At 46.8% G+C, this 15,051-nt stretch overlaps 6 protein-coding genes across 7 annotated transcripts; 4 read left to right on the plus strand and 2 right to left on the minus strand.

Annotated features, from left to right (window-relative positions):
• The first annotated feature begins 117 nt into the window (after positions 1–117).
• ebi lies at positions 118–3,587 on the plus strand. Its single transcript, NM_057981.4, has 3 exons — positions 118–497; positions 563–1,761; positions 1,840–3,587. The coding sequence occupies exons 1-3, from the start codon at positions 440–442 to the stop codon at positions 2,683–2,685; spliced, it is 2,103 nt and encodes a 700-aa protein (NP_477329.1). The 5' UTR covers positions 118–439; the 3' UTR covers positions 2,686–3,587.
• CG13690 (uncharacterized protein) lies at positions 3,485–4,703 on the minus strand. The gene has a single exon (NM_134677.4). It carries the CDS (start codon positions 4,649–4,651, stop codon positions 3,608–3,610), a length of 1,044 nt encoding a protein of 347 aa, NP_608521.1. The 5' UTR covers positions 4,652–4,703; the 3' UTR covers positions 3,485–3,607.
• Positions 4,704–5,002: 299 nt separating this feature from the next.
• Positions 5,003–5,915, plus strand: RpLP1 (Ribosomal protein LP1). Of its 2 annotated transcripts, none has more exons than NM_001272893.1 (2): positions 5,003–5,197; positions 5,343–5,915. In NM_001272893.1, exons 1-2 carry the CDS (start codon positions 5,126–5,128, stop codon positions 5,607–5,609), a joined length of 339 nt encoding a protein of 112 aa, NP_001259822.1. In that variant the 5' UTR covers positions 5,003–5,125; the 3' UTR covers positions 5,610–5,915. The 2 variants fall into 2 exon arrangements, with proteins under 2 accessions (NP_001259822.1, NP_476630.1); NM_057282.4 differs by having other exon boundaries at positions 5,343–5,748.
• A 30-nt stretch (positions 5,916–5,945) lies between these two features.
• Positions 5,946–6,501, minus strand: CG11885 (uncharacterized protein). The gene has a single exon (NM_134678.3). The coding sequence runs from the start codon at positions 6,415–6,417 to the stop codon at positions 5,992–5,994; it is 426 nt and encodes a 141-aa protein (NP_608522.1). The 5' UTR covers positions 6,418–6,501; the 3' UTR covers positions 5,946–5,991.
• Positions 6,502–6,821: 320 nt separating this feature from the next.
• On the plus strand, positions 6,822–7,540 carry CG13692 (uncharacterized protein). Its single transcript, NM_134679.2, has 2 exons — positions 6,822–7,239; positions 7,294–7,540. Exons 1-2 carry the CDS (start codon positions 6,851–6,853, stop codon positions 7,484–7,486), a joined length of 582 nt encoding a protein of 193 aa, NP_608523.1. The 5' UTR covers positions 6,822–6,850; the 3' UTR covers positions 7,487–7,540.
• Positions 7,541–7,923: 383 nt separating this feature from the next.
• BBS8 (Bardet-Biedl syndrome 8) lies at positions 7,924–10,372 on the plus strand. Its single transcript, NM_134680.3, has 4 exons — positions 7,924–8,896; positions 8,967–9,814; positions 9,875–10,063; positions 10,124–10,372. Exons 1-4 carry the CDS (start codon positions 8,503–8,505, stop codon positions 10,340–10,342), a joined length of 1,650 nt encoding a protein of 549 aa, NP_608524.1. The 5' UTR covers positions 7,924–8,502; the 3' UTR covers positions 10,343–10,372.
• Positions 10,373–15,051: the final 4,679 nt, after the last annotated feature.

Below are 15,051 nucleotides of genomic sequence, written 5' to 3' on the forward strand. Positions count from 1 at the left end.
TAAGGTAACGCTTGGTGCAATACAAAAATATGACTCAAATTTGATTAAGTTGTTGTCAAAACTTGTGACGTCACAAAACACAAGGCTGCGCAACCTCTCGCAGCGCACACCTTGAGATTACTCCGCCATTTTTTTGCGCGTTTCAGAAACGCGTTTTCGATCCCTCGGTTTTATTTGTGGAAAAAATATGTGAAGTGCTCTTGCGGCAAGCAGCAAACTGGCAGAATTGAAAACACAGGACCGACCAGATCGATCCAAGTACCAGGAGTAGCACCGGATACCGTGGCTTGCGCCGAAGTGATAAGCGTGCCGAATGCAGACGCATGTGTTACGCAGCACAGTTCCGATTTTCGCACCGTAAAAACATAATTGGCATTGGAGATAGGAGTGGATTTTGGAGTGCGCTAGTAGTAGGAGAAGGAGCCAACCGCGTTCCGTCATGAGTTTTTCCAGCGACGAGGTGAACTTTCTGGTTTACCGATACCTGCAGGAGTCGGGTGAGTAAAACCCTCCAATCGCAAGATAACAGCCCGCCCTAATCTCATGCAATCCCGTTTTCTAGGCTTTCTGCACTCGGCCTACGTGTTTGGCATTGAGTCACACATCTCGCAAAGTAATATCAATGGCGCATTGGTTCCACCTGCCGCTTTGCTCACCATCCTGCAGAAGGGTCTTCTGTACACTGAAGTGGAGTGGAGCGTAGGCGAAGACGGCGAGGTGGCGCGACCCATTGAAGGACTCTCTCTAATAGACGCTGTCATGCCGGAGGTGAAGCCACTCAAGCCCATTGTGAAAACAGAGCCGGGAAAACCCGGGGCAGTCGACTCTTCTGCCCCTGCCGGTGGCAACCAGAACAACAATGCCAAGCCTGAGATAAAAATAGAACCGGGTACCGGAGTGGCGGGCTCAGCAGGTGGAAACAAAATTGCTGGCAGCACCACGGGCACAAGCACACCAACCGATCAGTCGGCAAGCGAGGTAGACTCCAGTGGAAATGCGGCAAATAATGCTGGCGGCACATACGCCGGAAACAATGGAGCTGGAGGGAACCAGGCCAGTACTGGAGGATCTAATAGCACAAGCACACCAGCTGGTGGAGATTTGGCAGCACCTGGGGCAAGTCAAAAGAAATCCCAGAACTCGAATGAAGCGGGAAGCTCATCTAGTGGCAATGCAGGCAATGCAAATGCTACCAGTACCGATGATGCAGCCTCCTCAACATCCACAAATGGCAATAGCAGCACTTCCAGCAGCGTAGAACAACCTACAAGCGGGCTGACGCCCGCTGGTGGAACTGTATCAACCTCCAATCCGGACGCAGCAGCATCGGGCGGAGCTTCGACTGCAACAGGATCAAAGGCGCCAAGTGGAGCGGTTACGATTCGCGTAGGAGCCCAAGGAAACAACGTGCAGTCTGGTTCGTCCAATGCTCAAAGCTCTGCTCCCAGTGGAACCATCTCCTCGTCTACCAGCGGAGGTGCTGGGACTCCCGCAGCTCTTGTTCCCATGGACATTGACGAGAACATCGAAATACCCGAATCCAAGGCTCGTGTATTACGCGGCCACGAAAGCGAGGTGTTTATCTGCGCATGGAATCCTAGCCGGGATTTACTGGCAAGCGGTTCGGGAGACAGCACTGCTAGGATATGGGACATGTCCGATGCAAACACTAACTCCAACCAGTTGGTGCTGCGCCACTGCATCCAGAAAGGCGGCGCTGAGGTGCCTAGCAACAAGGACGTCACCTCTCTGGACTGGAATGTAAGTCGAAGATCTTGGCACTTAAGCCTTGCAAAGTTTGATTTCTGATCCTTACTTAATCTATTCTCGTTTTTGCAGTGCGATGGTTCCTTGCTCGCCACCGGCAGCTACGATGGTTACGCCCGAATTTGGAAAACCGACGGTCGACTTGCTTCTACTTTGGGACAACACAAGGGTCCGATCTTTGCTCTGAAGTGGAACAAGTGCGGCAACTACATCCTCTCGGCTGGCGTGGACAAGACGACGATCATCTGGGACGCATCCACGGGCCAATGCACCCAGCAATTTGCCTTTCACAGTGCTCCAGCCTTGGATGTGGACTGGCAGACAAACCAGGCCTTTGCCTCTTGCAGTACGGATCAGCGGATACATGTGTGCCGGTTGGGTGTAAATGAACCCATCAAGACCTTTAAAGGACACACAAACGAGGTGAATGCAATCAAGTGGTGTCCGCAGGGCCAACTGCTGGCGTCCTGCTCTGATGACATGACCCTCAAGATCTGGAGCATGAACCGAGATCGTTGCTGCCACGATCTGCAGGCTCACTCAAAGGAGATCTATACGATAAAATGGTCGCCCACGGGGCCGGGAACCAATAATCCAAACACAAACCTGATCCTCGCATCCGCTTCGTTCGATTCCACGGTAAGACTGTGGGACGTGGAGAGGGGCAGCTGTATCCACACGCTCACCAAGCACACAGAGCCAGTCTATTCGGTGGCCTTCAGTCCGGATGGAAAGCATTTGGCCTCCGGCAGCTTCGACAAGTGCGTACACATTTGGAGCACGCAAACGGGACAGCTAGTGCACAGTTACAAGGGCACGGGCGGAATCTTTGAGGTGTGCTGGAACTCCAAGGGCACTAAGGTGGGTGCCAGTGCCTCCGACGGTAGCGTTTTCGTGTTGGACCTGCGAAAGTTCTGATTGCCGGAGCAGCCACAACTGGATTTCGTGTATTGAGCCAACGCTTAAAATAGTCAAGATTCCTTTTCCAGCTCATTATTTGGTAAAAATGAAATCGGTAGTTTTTCACTTTCTTACGGAACGAGAAGTTTTTACTTTTGATTCAAAAATTGCATTTAACTATATTTTTTAAAGAAGTGAAATATGATCAGTTACAATTCTACCAACATAAGTCGATTTGGATCTGGAGTCCGGACCTTAGGTAACTCCTTTCTTAGCTATCCCGCCCTGCAATCGTATTTGTAATTGCTTTAAATTCTAATTAGTTCTTTAAGGTATACCTCTTGAGATGAGATCCTCCCGCTTTTGTCCACGTCTATTTCGTACGCTTAGTTTCGAGTCACAAAATATCGATATGCACCTGGGATTTTTGGGGGCTTCAACATGGTTGTTGTTCTCTTCAGATCAGCGGGATGCGACTCGCCTCATTTTAATCTTAATCATAAGCTCCATGTTTCTAAGGTCGTCCCTTTTTATACGAAAATCGTTTAGTATAACTTTGCATTTTGTTATTGTATCGATCAAAGATGCCAGCCAACTCCCCGCCCTCCCCACCAAAAGTCCTTTACCCAATTCCACAGTTGTCCTCCAAAAAAGGGATGCCAAGAGATCAGATCAGACCGATTCACGCATACATTCAGAACAGTGTAACTGCAGTCCCACGTAGTCAGTAATCGAACGTAATTATTAAGAACACGAGATTGGCGGAAACACAAGAACATCAGCAAAAATACATTAAAGATAAAAATTAATCTGTTTTCGTTTTGGGCCTGGGTGTTTTTTGTATTTTAGCATTTTAAAATTTAATACTAAAGTACTTAAATTAAACTTTATTCTTTGTAAATATAGATACTCCTGAACTTAATTTTATTTTCATTTGTTGCTAAAACTCCATGACACTTTCCAGATGGCGTTGCTTAAAGAAGCGGCACTCCTCGCGAATTATTTCGCCGGATTTTGTTGTGCCCTTAAAGAACTTTGTGAGCTTGGTGCCGGCGTACTTGGGCTTCTCGGAATCCGGCTCGTCGAACTCCATGTCATAGGCCTTGTCCGCCAGTGCGTTTTCCGCGGTGGACCAACTGAAGCGCACAAGTCGTGGAAATCCAAACACTAGATCGATGTACTCGGTCAGAAATCTTCTTGTGACCGGATCTCCCGGATATCCACTGCCGAACTCGTTGTCCTTAATGACCAAGCCCTCGGGGAAGCTCCACACCTTGAGGGCATGATCACGGGTAACTTTGGCGCATATACTAGCAGCAGAGACTATTGGATAGGTGGAGTCAGCTTTTTTCGCCACGGTGATTTTAAAGCTGGGGAAACGTTTGAGCAACTTCTCCTGGTACTTCTCCGGCGGACCCACCGTATCCACATAAACCTCGGCTATATTGACGCCCGCATCGATCGCCTGTTGGATAAGGCCCATGGCCGAGTCCATGGAAACTTCGTTCAGGGAGCACTTCGACCGCCGGTACATGCTGGTGCTGATCGTGTTCGGCGATATGATCTCCACGGCCCAGCCAACGCAACTGGTCGCATATTCCTTGGTGTTGATATCGTTAAATATGATATCACGTTTCCCCTCGGTTAGTTGTTTGGAATCGGCGCATCCCAGGTCCTCTAAAGCCTTGTTACTTTCCAGTGGACAGTAGGAGATCCCATATACCATAGGTCCCAGGACGGGACCACGCCCTGCTTCGTCCACGCCCAGCATGCACGGCTTATCCTTGCAAATATCCGGAACATCGCTGAGGTAAACCGTGTTGCGGCTATTCTCCTTGCCGGCTATAAATGGACCCAGGGCCTTCAAGGAGCTTATTTTTCCGCTGTCCTTAAAATCTACATCATCGGGCTCTTCGTCGTTCTCATCAATATTTTCTATACATTTTTTTTCTTTTTTTACAACTACGTCTTCTTGGTCCGACATTTTCGCGCGCTTTTTTTTTGTTTACGTTTAAACGACGCTATGGGCACACTAATTGTATACATAAAGTTGCAGTGTGACTCATTCGTCATTATACCAAAATATCTTTTTTTTAATATTCTCAATAACCGTACGGAAAGGTCTTTTATTAAAATAGAGAGATAAACATATAACCAGAGAATTATGCTAAGGCTTCTGTCCAAGATGCTTAAAAATAAACTAGTTTAAATAAGAGATAATCTCGGCAGTTTGAACGAGTTTTCCTCTACCTAGTATTTCCTGACAATAATATGCAAATTTTCATAGACGGTTGGTATTTTTCTTCGTCATCGGCGCGGTCACACTGCATATCAACTGCTCTTTCCGGTTTAGGATTTTGACCAGCGTGCTTGTTCTCGTCCCGAGCTAAGGCCATTTGTTATAAACAATTAATTTTTGGCAACTTGCACAATCAGTGATTAGCCACAGCACTTCGACATGTCCACCAAAGCCGAGCTCGCCTGCGTCTACGCCTCCCTCATCCTCGTCGATGACGATGTCGCCGTCACCGTAAGTTTTTCGATATTGCAATCGGGGACGAAGCAAATCCTCCAAAGCCGCGGCCATCGGCCGGAAGTATTGGACAATTTGCGGGTCCTATGGTTTCTTTCGCACTGCTGCAACTTGTGCTGATCTTATTTTTTGGATTCACCAGGGTGAGAAGATCAACACCATCCTGAAGGCCGCCAACGTCGAGGTGGAGCCCTACTGGCCCGGTCTCTTCGCCAAGGCCCTGGAGGGCATCAACGTCAAGGACCTGATCACCAACATCGGATCCGGAGTTGGTGCCGCTCCCGCCGGTGGTGCTGCCCCTGCTGCCGCCGCCGCTGCTCCAGCCGCCGAGTCCAAGAAGGAGGAGAAGAAGAAGGAGGAGGAGTCCGACCAGTCTGACGACGACATGGGCTTCGGTCTGTTCGACTAAATCCTCTAGAGAACTTCTCGACAACCGGACATCCGTTGTGTTTGTGCTGTAATCCTCGAGAGGTGGACGTGTACCCGTTTCCCGACCTGCGTACACGTTTTTAATGTACAAATGTGAGGAAATATAGAAGACGTTTGCTAAAAAATTATCGAGACTCATTCCTTTCACAACGGTGCAGAATTATTATGGTTTACTATGTTATTGGTCATTCCACTGCCTTTTTGTGAGTAGATTCTATTTTGGGTTTTTAAGCACATGAAAGAGGTTGCAGTAGAATGGCCAATAATTTGGTCAGCCGGGTTGAAGGCTACGATTAAAATGTTCAAGGTTTTTTTTACAAAAACTGTCACAGCTAATATTTATTGGATATAACGAACGCAGACTAGAATAACGTCTCCTCGAGGACCTTAGCTAGGGCACGAAGATTGGGTCCGTCGATTTTCTTGAGACCCAAGCCCACCACGAACTCCGTCGGGCACTTGTGGAGTCCGGTTCTGTTGACCAGAAACTGTATGGCGCTGCGAGTCTCGTCGGTGTCCAAGCCCAAGCAGCAGTTCATCGTGATTGGCACCGATACGTGGAACTCCGGATTGTCCACGGGTCCGTGCAAATAGGGAACCACTCTTTCGTCCTTTTTGACATCGAAGTGCACGTTGTAGATGCCGGGAATCTTGCCGAGCTGCGTTATGACTAAGAACCACTTCTTGGCAAAGCAGTGGAACACTATCTCCGTGGGAACGCCGTTCACGTCCGCTGAGAACTGCCTGTCGAATCCGATTTGTCGAGGTTTGTTTGCTGTGTGGTTCATTTTTTGAGAGAATTTAAAAGCGTTTAACAATGTTGATATTGTTTACGATGAGACAGCATGAAAAAACGATGAAAAATACATCGATGTTTTATCGATAGTCATTATGCATTGATGTGCTAATATGAAGTGTGGCCGAATGGTTCCGAGTTTCGTGACTCCCGAAGCACGCAGTTCAAACGTTTGCACTGATTTCCTGAGAGCGCCATCATGCAGAAAATAATTGAACTACTGACACAAGATTTCGATTACGCGATTGATATTAAATGTTCAACCATTTGTAAATATTTTATATATAAAATAAGCCAGAAATAACAACATGTACGTGCTTACTGAACTAACTTTTACAATTTTAATTTAATTAATTAATTAATAAACTTTGGTAACCAAGGCTACCTTTGTTAGATCCATAAATAAAATCCAAGTAAAAGCAAAAATGTCCACCTGCATTTGCTTGGGCCCCAAAAGAGCGGGCAAAACGCACCTTTTGAAAGCTTTACAGGATCCGGAATCCATCGATGAGACCACGTTTTCCATGCCCACCATTGGCACTGGGATTTACCGAATCCATTTCCCAACAAAATCGCCAAATGGGGATAAAAATAAGCCTCCTCCCTCAGAAGCTCCAGCTAACATTCCTCATGGCGGTAAAAATCTGCCCAAGTCCATACAGATCCTGGAAATTGGAGGGAGTATGGCCCCCTTGTGGAGGCAGTATTTCGAGGATGTCAAGAAGCTGATCTACGTCGTGGACACCTCTAATCTCTGTCAGATTTCAGCCGCCGGCGTTCTTTTCTATTCAATCCTCACCGAGCCGCGTCTGCAGTAAGTAAGGTGGAAATGAACTGAAAGCTCATGCACTAGTTAAATTCGTCGCAGGCATAATACTAAGATCCTGTTGGTACTGGCCAAAATGGATTACTCCTACCGCCAGATGCGAAACGAGGCTCTGCTCATGCTGCAGATGCAGAAGTTGCAAAAACAGATCCGCCAGCAGGTGACCATCGTGGAGGCCAGCGCCGTCACCAAAGTGGGCTTAGACCCCATCTACGATTGGCTGCAGAGACCCTAAATAATAAAATATCATAGAAATTAGTGTGTCACTCACATTAATGATACACCAGTGAAAATATTAAACTCTATTCCGATGCATTTTTATGTGGCTTTAGTTAATAAAATTAAACGTGAACACTGCCTAATCTATCAGATAGAAGTTAATATCTAGATTAAGACCTAAACTTCCCAAAAAGCAGAAAGCAGAGGAGATGCAGATGCATCCCGGAAGACAAACCAAGAAACAAGTTGGTTATATTAAGCTCAAATTAACATTAAAAATTTAGGTAGATTTACAGAGAGGTATAGTCAGGGTGTCCCAACAGGGTGACTCCCCAGGGACCGGAACAGGCGCACTGCAAAGTAATTAATGTTTTGGCCGACCAGGTATCCATGGTAATCGCCTCGTACCCCGAACCTAACCAATTCAAACTATACCGGAAGACCCTTTCCATATGGCGAGTATACACCTATACCTGCTAGAGGCCAGTCAGTCGATACCAGCAACCGCAGCAGCGGAGGAATCTACAAATTAGGTCCCGTGCAAAAGAGGTAGGCGGGAAGTACAAATTATGGGCATAGAAAAATTAGATGGCATGGAGACGAGCCAAGAACTAAGACCAGATTCGAACCCAGAGGAGTCCAGAGGAGCGGAGGAGGGAGATGAACCGCAGGAAGCAGCAGCCGCATTCCTGATGCCCCTGGATTTTCGGGCTTGGAGGGGCAGAGGAATGACACGCATCCGGTTTTAAAATTCCAGTGATCGAAGCGCAGCAGAAGAGCCCGAAAAAAGGAACTCAGCCGAGGAATTCAAACACTTGAATCGGACACAGATACACAATATACTGAACGAAAAGAAGAAGTTTTTTGAGAATCGAAATATTTATTTATTATATGAATATGAATATGATTTCCAAAATATGATTTCTTTCTGTCCAACCTAATCAAATTTACTCGTTCTATGTGGAATTCTCAACATCTGTGTACAGTTTTTTTTTTTCGAGTGTGACAACTAAAGACGAAGGACGCGAATCGATGGCATCAGCGATGCTGGCGACTCTGGAGCTGGACTACTTCAGGGCGGTGTCCCTCTACCGTCGACGCTCCTACGAGCGGTGTGCGGAGCTGTGCAACGCACTCCTGCAGGCCGGTCACGATGGCCATGTCCAACTGTTCACCACCAAGGAGGAGGAGGAGGAGGAGCAGCACCAGCAGCAGCAGGCGGAGCACAGCAGATTCGGTAGCAATTTGCAACGCATTGGCCCTAGGCCAAGAGGAGCAGCTGGAGGTGGAGCCGGGGCAGTCGACTCTGGGCCGTCCATCATGATGCCCACTTGGCTGATGGAGGGCGTGTGGCAATTAAAGATGCGCGCCCTTACGCAGCGCGTGTACGTGGACGACCTGGACGAGGACGATGGAGGGAATGAGGGTAAGCAGGTGACATTTTTTTTGGCGCACAATCACTCATTAATTGTTTAATAATTTGCCATTGCTGGCAGCCACCGAGGAAGTGGAGTTCGAGCGTATAGCCACTGCTGCTCGACCGGGTAGCAGCATAAAGACCGCTTTCCAGCCACGCCCCCTTACCAGTCAGAGGGCGCAGCAAGCGAGGAGCAGGGGTGCCGGAGTGGCCCACTCCAGCGATGGCCGCTTAAATAGTTCCCGGCCAGGATCGGCAGCAGTGGCTCGACCTGGAACGAGTCTCAGTCGACCGGGATCCTCACTGGGTTCTCGTTGCGGAACCGCCTCCAGGATTCGAGCCACCTCGGCGGCGGCTTTCAATGTAGGTGATGCCACTTCGAAACTGTACCAGGCGTCCCGCCTGAATCCCACCATATACGCCGAACGGGAAACCCTGGTGAAGGCCTTATTTCAGTTTCTCTACTACCACGAAGCGGATGTGCAAAAAGCCCACTCCCTTTGTCAAGCGGTTCTGGAAGTTGAGCGCCAGAAGCCCAGTGGGTCCACTGGATGCACCCTGTCCTGGTGGTGGCAACAGCAGATGGGCCGATGTCTTCTTGCCCTGCATTATCCTCGAAGAGCGGAGCCTTTTCTGCAGCAATCCCTGACCAGCTTTCCCCATCCGGACACCTATCTTCTCCTCTCCAGAGTATACCAAAGAATAAAGCAACCCGAGCGAGCTTTGCTCGTGATCGGCGAAGTGGTGGATTCGCGACCCTTTGACGTCACCTACCGACTGGAGCAGGCGAGAATTCACCAGGCCATGGAACAGCAGGAGGACGCACTGCAGCTTTACAGACTGGCTGCCAAACTGCATCCAATCAATGTGGAATCTTTGGCCAGCATTGCTGTGGGCTACTTTTACGACAACAATCCGGAAATGGCGGTAATATTATGACCCTAATAATAAGGATATGCACAAATTGAAAAGACCGCTTTACCTTAGTTGATGTACTACCGGAGGATTTTGTCCTTGGGAGCCCAGTCTCCTGAGCTCTACTGCAATATAGCGCTGTGTTGTCTATATGGCGGGCAAATCGACTTGGTTCTGCCGTGTTTCCAACGAGCTTTGGCCACGGCTACCCAACCCGGCCAAAAGTCAGACATCTGGTATAATCTCAGTTTTGTGGCGGTGGTAAGGGAGGTTAAAGTACATAAATGTGTATGCATACATTATTGAAATACTTTTCGACAGACTTCTGGTGACTTCAACCTAGCCAAAAGGTGTCTCCAACTATGCCTCACATCAGATGCCCAGAATGGAGCCGCACTTAATAACTTGGCTGTGTTGGCTGCTCAGTCTGGAGACATTTTGGGGGCCAAGTCCTACCTGAATGCAGCCAAGGATGTGATGCCCGATGCTGCGGAGGTAACCACCAATCTGCAATTCATGGATGTGCATTACAAGCTATAAGACCAAATGTCACTTATAGCGCTCTAAAATAAAACAATTGTAACCATTCACTTTGTAATGCTAATTGAATTTAATCGAGTGATTTATTTTTTGAAATACTCTAAAGCGCCCACCTAATATGCTTCCTAAAAAATAACAATTTTAATTTGCGGACTTAGCAGAAAAGCTTCGACAAATGTTGTGCAAAATCCAGAAGCGCCAAATGGAGTTTGTGAAATCATTGTGCCATTTGTCAGGTGTTCGGGTCAGCAAACCTGCTGATGCTGATGCTGGAGCTGAAAAGGTTGCTTCTGGCGGGGAATGGGAATGTTCTTCCACACCACCCAGTCTGCCCCTACTCCCGCCCCCCTTTGTTTGACTAGAACAAATGATAAGCGCCAAATATTTGTTGATAAATGTTTGAAAATTAACTAGCAACGAACGACGACGTTGAACTCATCGCGCTGGCATGCAAAAGCCAAATATTTATCAGCCTAGAAGCGGCCGTTCTACTTAGTTGGGGATTACAGATCCCACGGTTCGGGGACCAAGATGCTAATCGAAATTTGAATAACGCTCTTGAGCTTCCAGTTGTGCCAAAAAAGGTAAACATACGGTTCACACACTCGGAAAAACCATAAATTTCATGAATTATAGATGTGGTTTTGAAAAGAATTCGACTTCAAAACGGATGCAAAGCTGAAGGTGCAAATCATACTGATAACTGAGGAACTTAAGAACCTTGTTCATTTATAAACATTTTGTTGTTTTATGATTTTGAAATTTTAGTAAAACATTTAATCTCTATAAAGCTATGACTACCCAACCCAGTATGCTACTCGAAAGAGACTATTTAAAAACTGTTCAACGAATGATTTACAATGCTTTTCGCTTGTTTGTTTTCTAACGTTAAAGTTAAAGAGAGTCCAGCCACATTTTGTTGTCGTGCACATGTCTATCTGATTCTACACATCTATGTGTATCTGTATCTCTATCTGTATCTGTATCTGTATCTTTTATTTGCCCGTTTCCGTTTTCGAGGAGAGTTTCGTTTTCTTTTTGGCATTGAATTCGTATTCGCGTTGACTGGGCTTATCAGCCTTTGGTCGAAATGCGTCAGCGTTTGCGGGCACTTGACGGGCTTTTTACTTTTCATTTTTATCACAGACATGCGAGCGAATTGCAGCACTGCTCAAAACTCACCTGCCCCTCAGTCGGAGTGACTAGTTAATCATTGCCGGATTCGCCTCGTCCGGCGGCAGGTGCCTCCAAAGTGTCAAGATGATCTCGTAACGCGACTCTCAATTAGCCGGCCACACCTGACAGCTGCAGATTGAGCTGTGAGTCGGGAACTGAGTCGAGAAAGGTATTTCGCCGGGCTCCACATACTCCATTTCACCCCCTCCCCACTCGGGGATCCCCTTTTCGCGGCTTTTCAAATATTTCTGGCGCACGAGCTGAACGATCTGAGATACGTCAAGTTCTTTTACTTCTTTAGGCTTTGTTCCAGATGCAATGATTTTTCGATCGGTTGACTGACTCAACTCTACATTCATTGCCACAAATATTTCGGACTCAAAATATATAGAACTATAATTATAATTCTGCTATGCTGCTTTAGTATCTATAGTATAACATGATTTTAAGTAAATTGTTTTGTGTGTCATGTGTGAAATTGTATATGTGCATACATTCCGCACACTTCACACGCCTCTGTTTGAACAAGTGTTTTTCCTGCGGTTTATTTCTATTTCTGCCTAAAACTGTGTTACCATAATAATATGGCAACCAGCCCCCCCCCCCCGCTCCTTCTCTTTGCCGAGCCCATGGGAACCAATTGCATTACCGTGAATCCATTGATAGCCGAGAAGTCGATGTCTAGGCTTGTTGTGGGTAGACCGCAAGAGCGAAAAGCACCATCATCTTCTCCGGCTGACATGGAGATGCAGCTTGGCTGCCCCGGGTCATTCCTTTCCCCTTGCCACTGGTTCTTCCGATCCTGCAGCCCATATAAAAGCTCATTAAAAACATAAAAAAAGAGCAGCCAAGGCAGCAGCTACTGTACGGAGCTTGGATGATTTCGTCGATTTTTAGCGACCATATAACCCCCCGCAAGATTCCCCATGAAATCTCCTCTAAAGGAAGAAAAGCAAAGGAAAGGCCAAAACAGGTAAGTCAACAACAGGCAAACAATTTGCACAGCGAGAAAATGATGACGTTTTGTATGTAAAGATTACTAAATGATGATGATTGCCCTGTAGAACGTATACTCGACGAAACCTCCAAGGGTTGCGTCTTGATTCCACCTTGGTAAATAGTTTTTTTTTTCACTGTATTCATCTGCTCGCACTACGCACGCGCGATGTCGGCGTCGACGTTCTCTGCTGCGTGGCTGCCTTTATGGTGTGTGTGGTTCGTTTCCTTTTTTTTGGGGCTTTGGGGCCTTGGCAGCCTCGAAACTCGTGCCTCGCGTTGCTCTTCTTCTTGCTGCTAGCCGGTATTTACAGGGTATCCAGGGAGGATTTGTAGTAGGGTATATGTATTGATTAAATTGACTATAATGTGAATAGGGCTCCTTCAATTTTGAGCGTTAAGTCCCCAAGCGCAGATAGGTCGAGTATATCCCTGTATGTTGTTGCTGCTGCTGATGATGATGACGATGCTAAAGATTGCAATCACGTTGCGCCCAGCGTACAGAATTTGTATCTTTAAGATACATCTGCGACCCCTCCTCGACTCCCTGCTCACTGAACTTCATTTCTCCGGAATTTATTTAGAACACATTGTTGCTGCTCCCGTTGGAGGTTGCTGTAGCTGCTTCTGCCGCGACGTTGCAGCCGGGGGCTTAGCAGGACCAGCAGCAACACAACACAACAGCTACAGCAACACAACAGCAACATGCTGCATTCCAAGGCCCAAAAAAGGCAAATCCCAAGCTGCAGCAGCGGCAAAATCGATTGGCAGCCTGAAATTTCATTGCAGTTTAGTCGGATTGCCGCTCACCAGCTAAAACCGAGAGAAGAGAGAGAAAAGTTCGGTTCGAATAAATTGAATCGAATCGAATGAGATGCCAAAGAGCCGCGATGCGATGCCGACTGGAAATGGAGTGAAAGTAGGGTAGGCAGATTAGACTCTTCGGATTCGATTTGACTCCGACTTGGCGAGCATCTACACTTGACCAAAAAGTAAGTTATGATTCTGCATAACATTTTAGGTATTTAAGATAATAGCAGGAGTGCAGGCATTTCTCTAAGTATTTCATTCCCAACACTACACACATTCGGCCATCCAAAGGTCGGAGTTGACACTCTTGCTCTCCCATTCAGGTGACCCCGCCTTATGTCCCCCCTCCCCTTTTGCAACTCCTCACCCTAAAAACTTATTTAAATTCGTCGATAGAAAAAGAGAGCTACAGCGAAATACCAGCTATTCGAATAGGAAGTGAGTTAGTGTAACAAATGTAATAAAAATACCTGGGATACATTCTTCGATGATGGTCTGAGCACGAAGTGGAGAAAGGGGGGCGGCCCATTAACATTATCGTGGCCAGCAGAAATATTTGACCATAATAAAAAGAATTGAAAACAAAGCGAATCGAATCGAACAGCGAATCGAAGCGGAAACCTAATCGTCAACTCATCGAAGCTTACGATACTCTCGATCGCGAGTGATAAGGTGTTCAATGTTGGGTGTTGAGTGGGGCTTGCATTCGCTTTAAAAGTGCTTGAAGAGGGTAGAACATTTTCAAGATTGCTCAGTAATTTATAAATTTTTATGGCCAACAAATAAGCCTGGTCCATTGCTATGCCAATAAGATTTTACTCATCCAGACTATGACAGGGAGAGGGCTTTTAACAGAAGGGATAGGGGTATGCGACAATCGGCGATATCGACGTTCCATCGCCTGGCAGTGAAGCGTAGCGAAAACACGCCAGAAACAGCAACACACACCACATCCACATCAGTGGGTTGGTACCCGCGTCATATGCCAACTTATTCAATAAATTCCTGGCCTCCTCGCCATATCATCATCGCCAGCGACTTTGGCTCTGCCCAAGACCGCAAAGAGCACGAGGAATTTTGAATAGAAAGAGGATCAATGGCAGCTGCTCTTGGCTGAAAGATCACTTTGCCAAAAAAAAAGGCCAGAAATGCGCGCCAATTCCGCAAAAGCGATTCTCTGGACCGGGAGACTGGAGACTGAAATCGACTTCAAGGAATTGCATAAAACATTTTTGGCCGTTCTTTTTTTATTTTTTCACTCTCCTCGCTCAAAACTTCGGCCTCGACCAGGCTCCAAACCTCGCACACACACAAGCACAGATATAGAACGTATGTATATCTACACGATATTGACCAAGAACGTAGTTCCCAAAAGGCTGCTTACAGCAACAACAACAACCGGTCTTAGAGAACCAGCGACCAAGCGATCGACCAAAGACGAAAGAATAACGAACAGCCACAAAACAAAAAAAAAAAACAAGAATGAAAAGCTTGGGCTTCAAGTCGAAGATGGAAGTACTCTAGATCTCTTGTAGTCAGACTGATCCGGTGGGTAACAAACTACCTTTACTCAAATTCCCTTACACCATAGGCTTGTCAATAGAGAAATTTTCAAAATTTGTCCCAGGAGTGGCATGTACTTTTTTTGAAACCTACAAACCTTTTTTAATTCTTCCCGTTGTATCCCAAACAGGGTATAGCAGACACCACAACGCAAAGTACACTCA

This window comes from Drosophila melanogaster, chromosome 2L, assembly GCF_000001215.4.
Source record: "Drosophila melanogaster chromosome 2L".
NCBI lineage: Eukaryota > Metazoa > Arthropoda > Insecta > Diptera > Drosophilidae > Drosophila > Drosophila melanogaster.

Excerpts from the sequence above, each read along its gene's own strand:
- BBS8 (NM_134680.3), top strand. The coding sequence starts at position 8,503 with ATGGCATCAGCGATGCTGGCGACTCTGGAGCTGGACTACTTCAGGGCG. Across the intron at positions 8,897-8,966 it reads GGACGATGGAGGGAATGAGG|CCACCGAGGAAGTGGAGTTC; the intron begins GTAAGCAGGTGA and ends CATTGCTGGCAG. Across the intron at positions 9,815-9,874 it reads ACAACAATCCGGAAATGGCG|TTGATGTACTACCGGAGGAT; the intron begins GTAATATTATGA and ends GCTTTACCTTAG.
- CG13690 (NM_134677.4), bottom strand. The coding sequence starts at position 4,651 with ATGTCGGACCAAGAAGACGTAGTTGTAAAAAAAGAAAAAAAATGTATA.
- CG13692 (NM_134679.2), top strand. The coding sequence starts at position 6,851 with ATGTCCACCTGCATTTGCTTGGGCCCCAAAAGAGCGGGCAAAACGCAC. Across the intron at positions 7,240-7,293 it reads CTCACCGAGCCGCGTCTGCA|GCATAATACTAAGATCCTGT; the intron begins GTAAGTAAGGTG and ends AATTCGTCGCAG.
- RpLP1 (NM_001272893.1), top strand. The coding sequence starts at position 5,126 with ATGTCCACCAAAGCCGAGCTCGCCTGCGTCTACGCCTCCCTCATCCTC. Across the intron at positions 5,198-5,342 it reads ATGACGATGTCGCCGTCACC|GGTGAGAAGATCAACACCAT; the intron begins GTAAGTTTTTCG and ends TGGATTCACCAG.
- CG11885 (NM_134678.3), bottom strand. The coding sequence starts at position 6,417 with ATGAACCACACAGCAAACAAACCTCGACAAATCGGATTCGACAGGCAG.
- ebi (NM_057981.4), top strand. The coding sequence starts at position 440 with ATGAGTTTTTCCAGCGACGAGGTGAACTTTCTGGTTTACCGATACCTG. Across the intron at positions 498-562 it reads CCGATACCTGCAGGAGTCGG|GCTTTCTGCACTCGGCCTAC; the intron begins GTGAGTAAAACC and ends CCCGTTTTCTAG. Across the intron at positions 1,762-1,839 it reads TCACCTCTCTGGACTGGAAT|TGCGATGGTTCCTTGCTCGC; the intron begins GTAAGTCGAAGA and ends TCGTTTTTGCAG.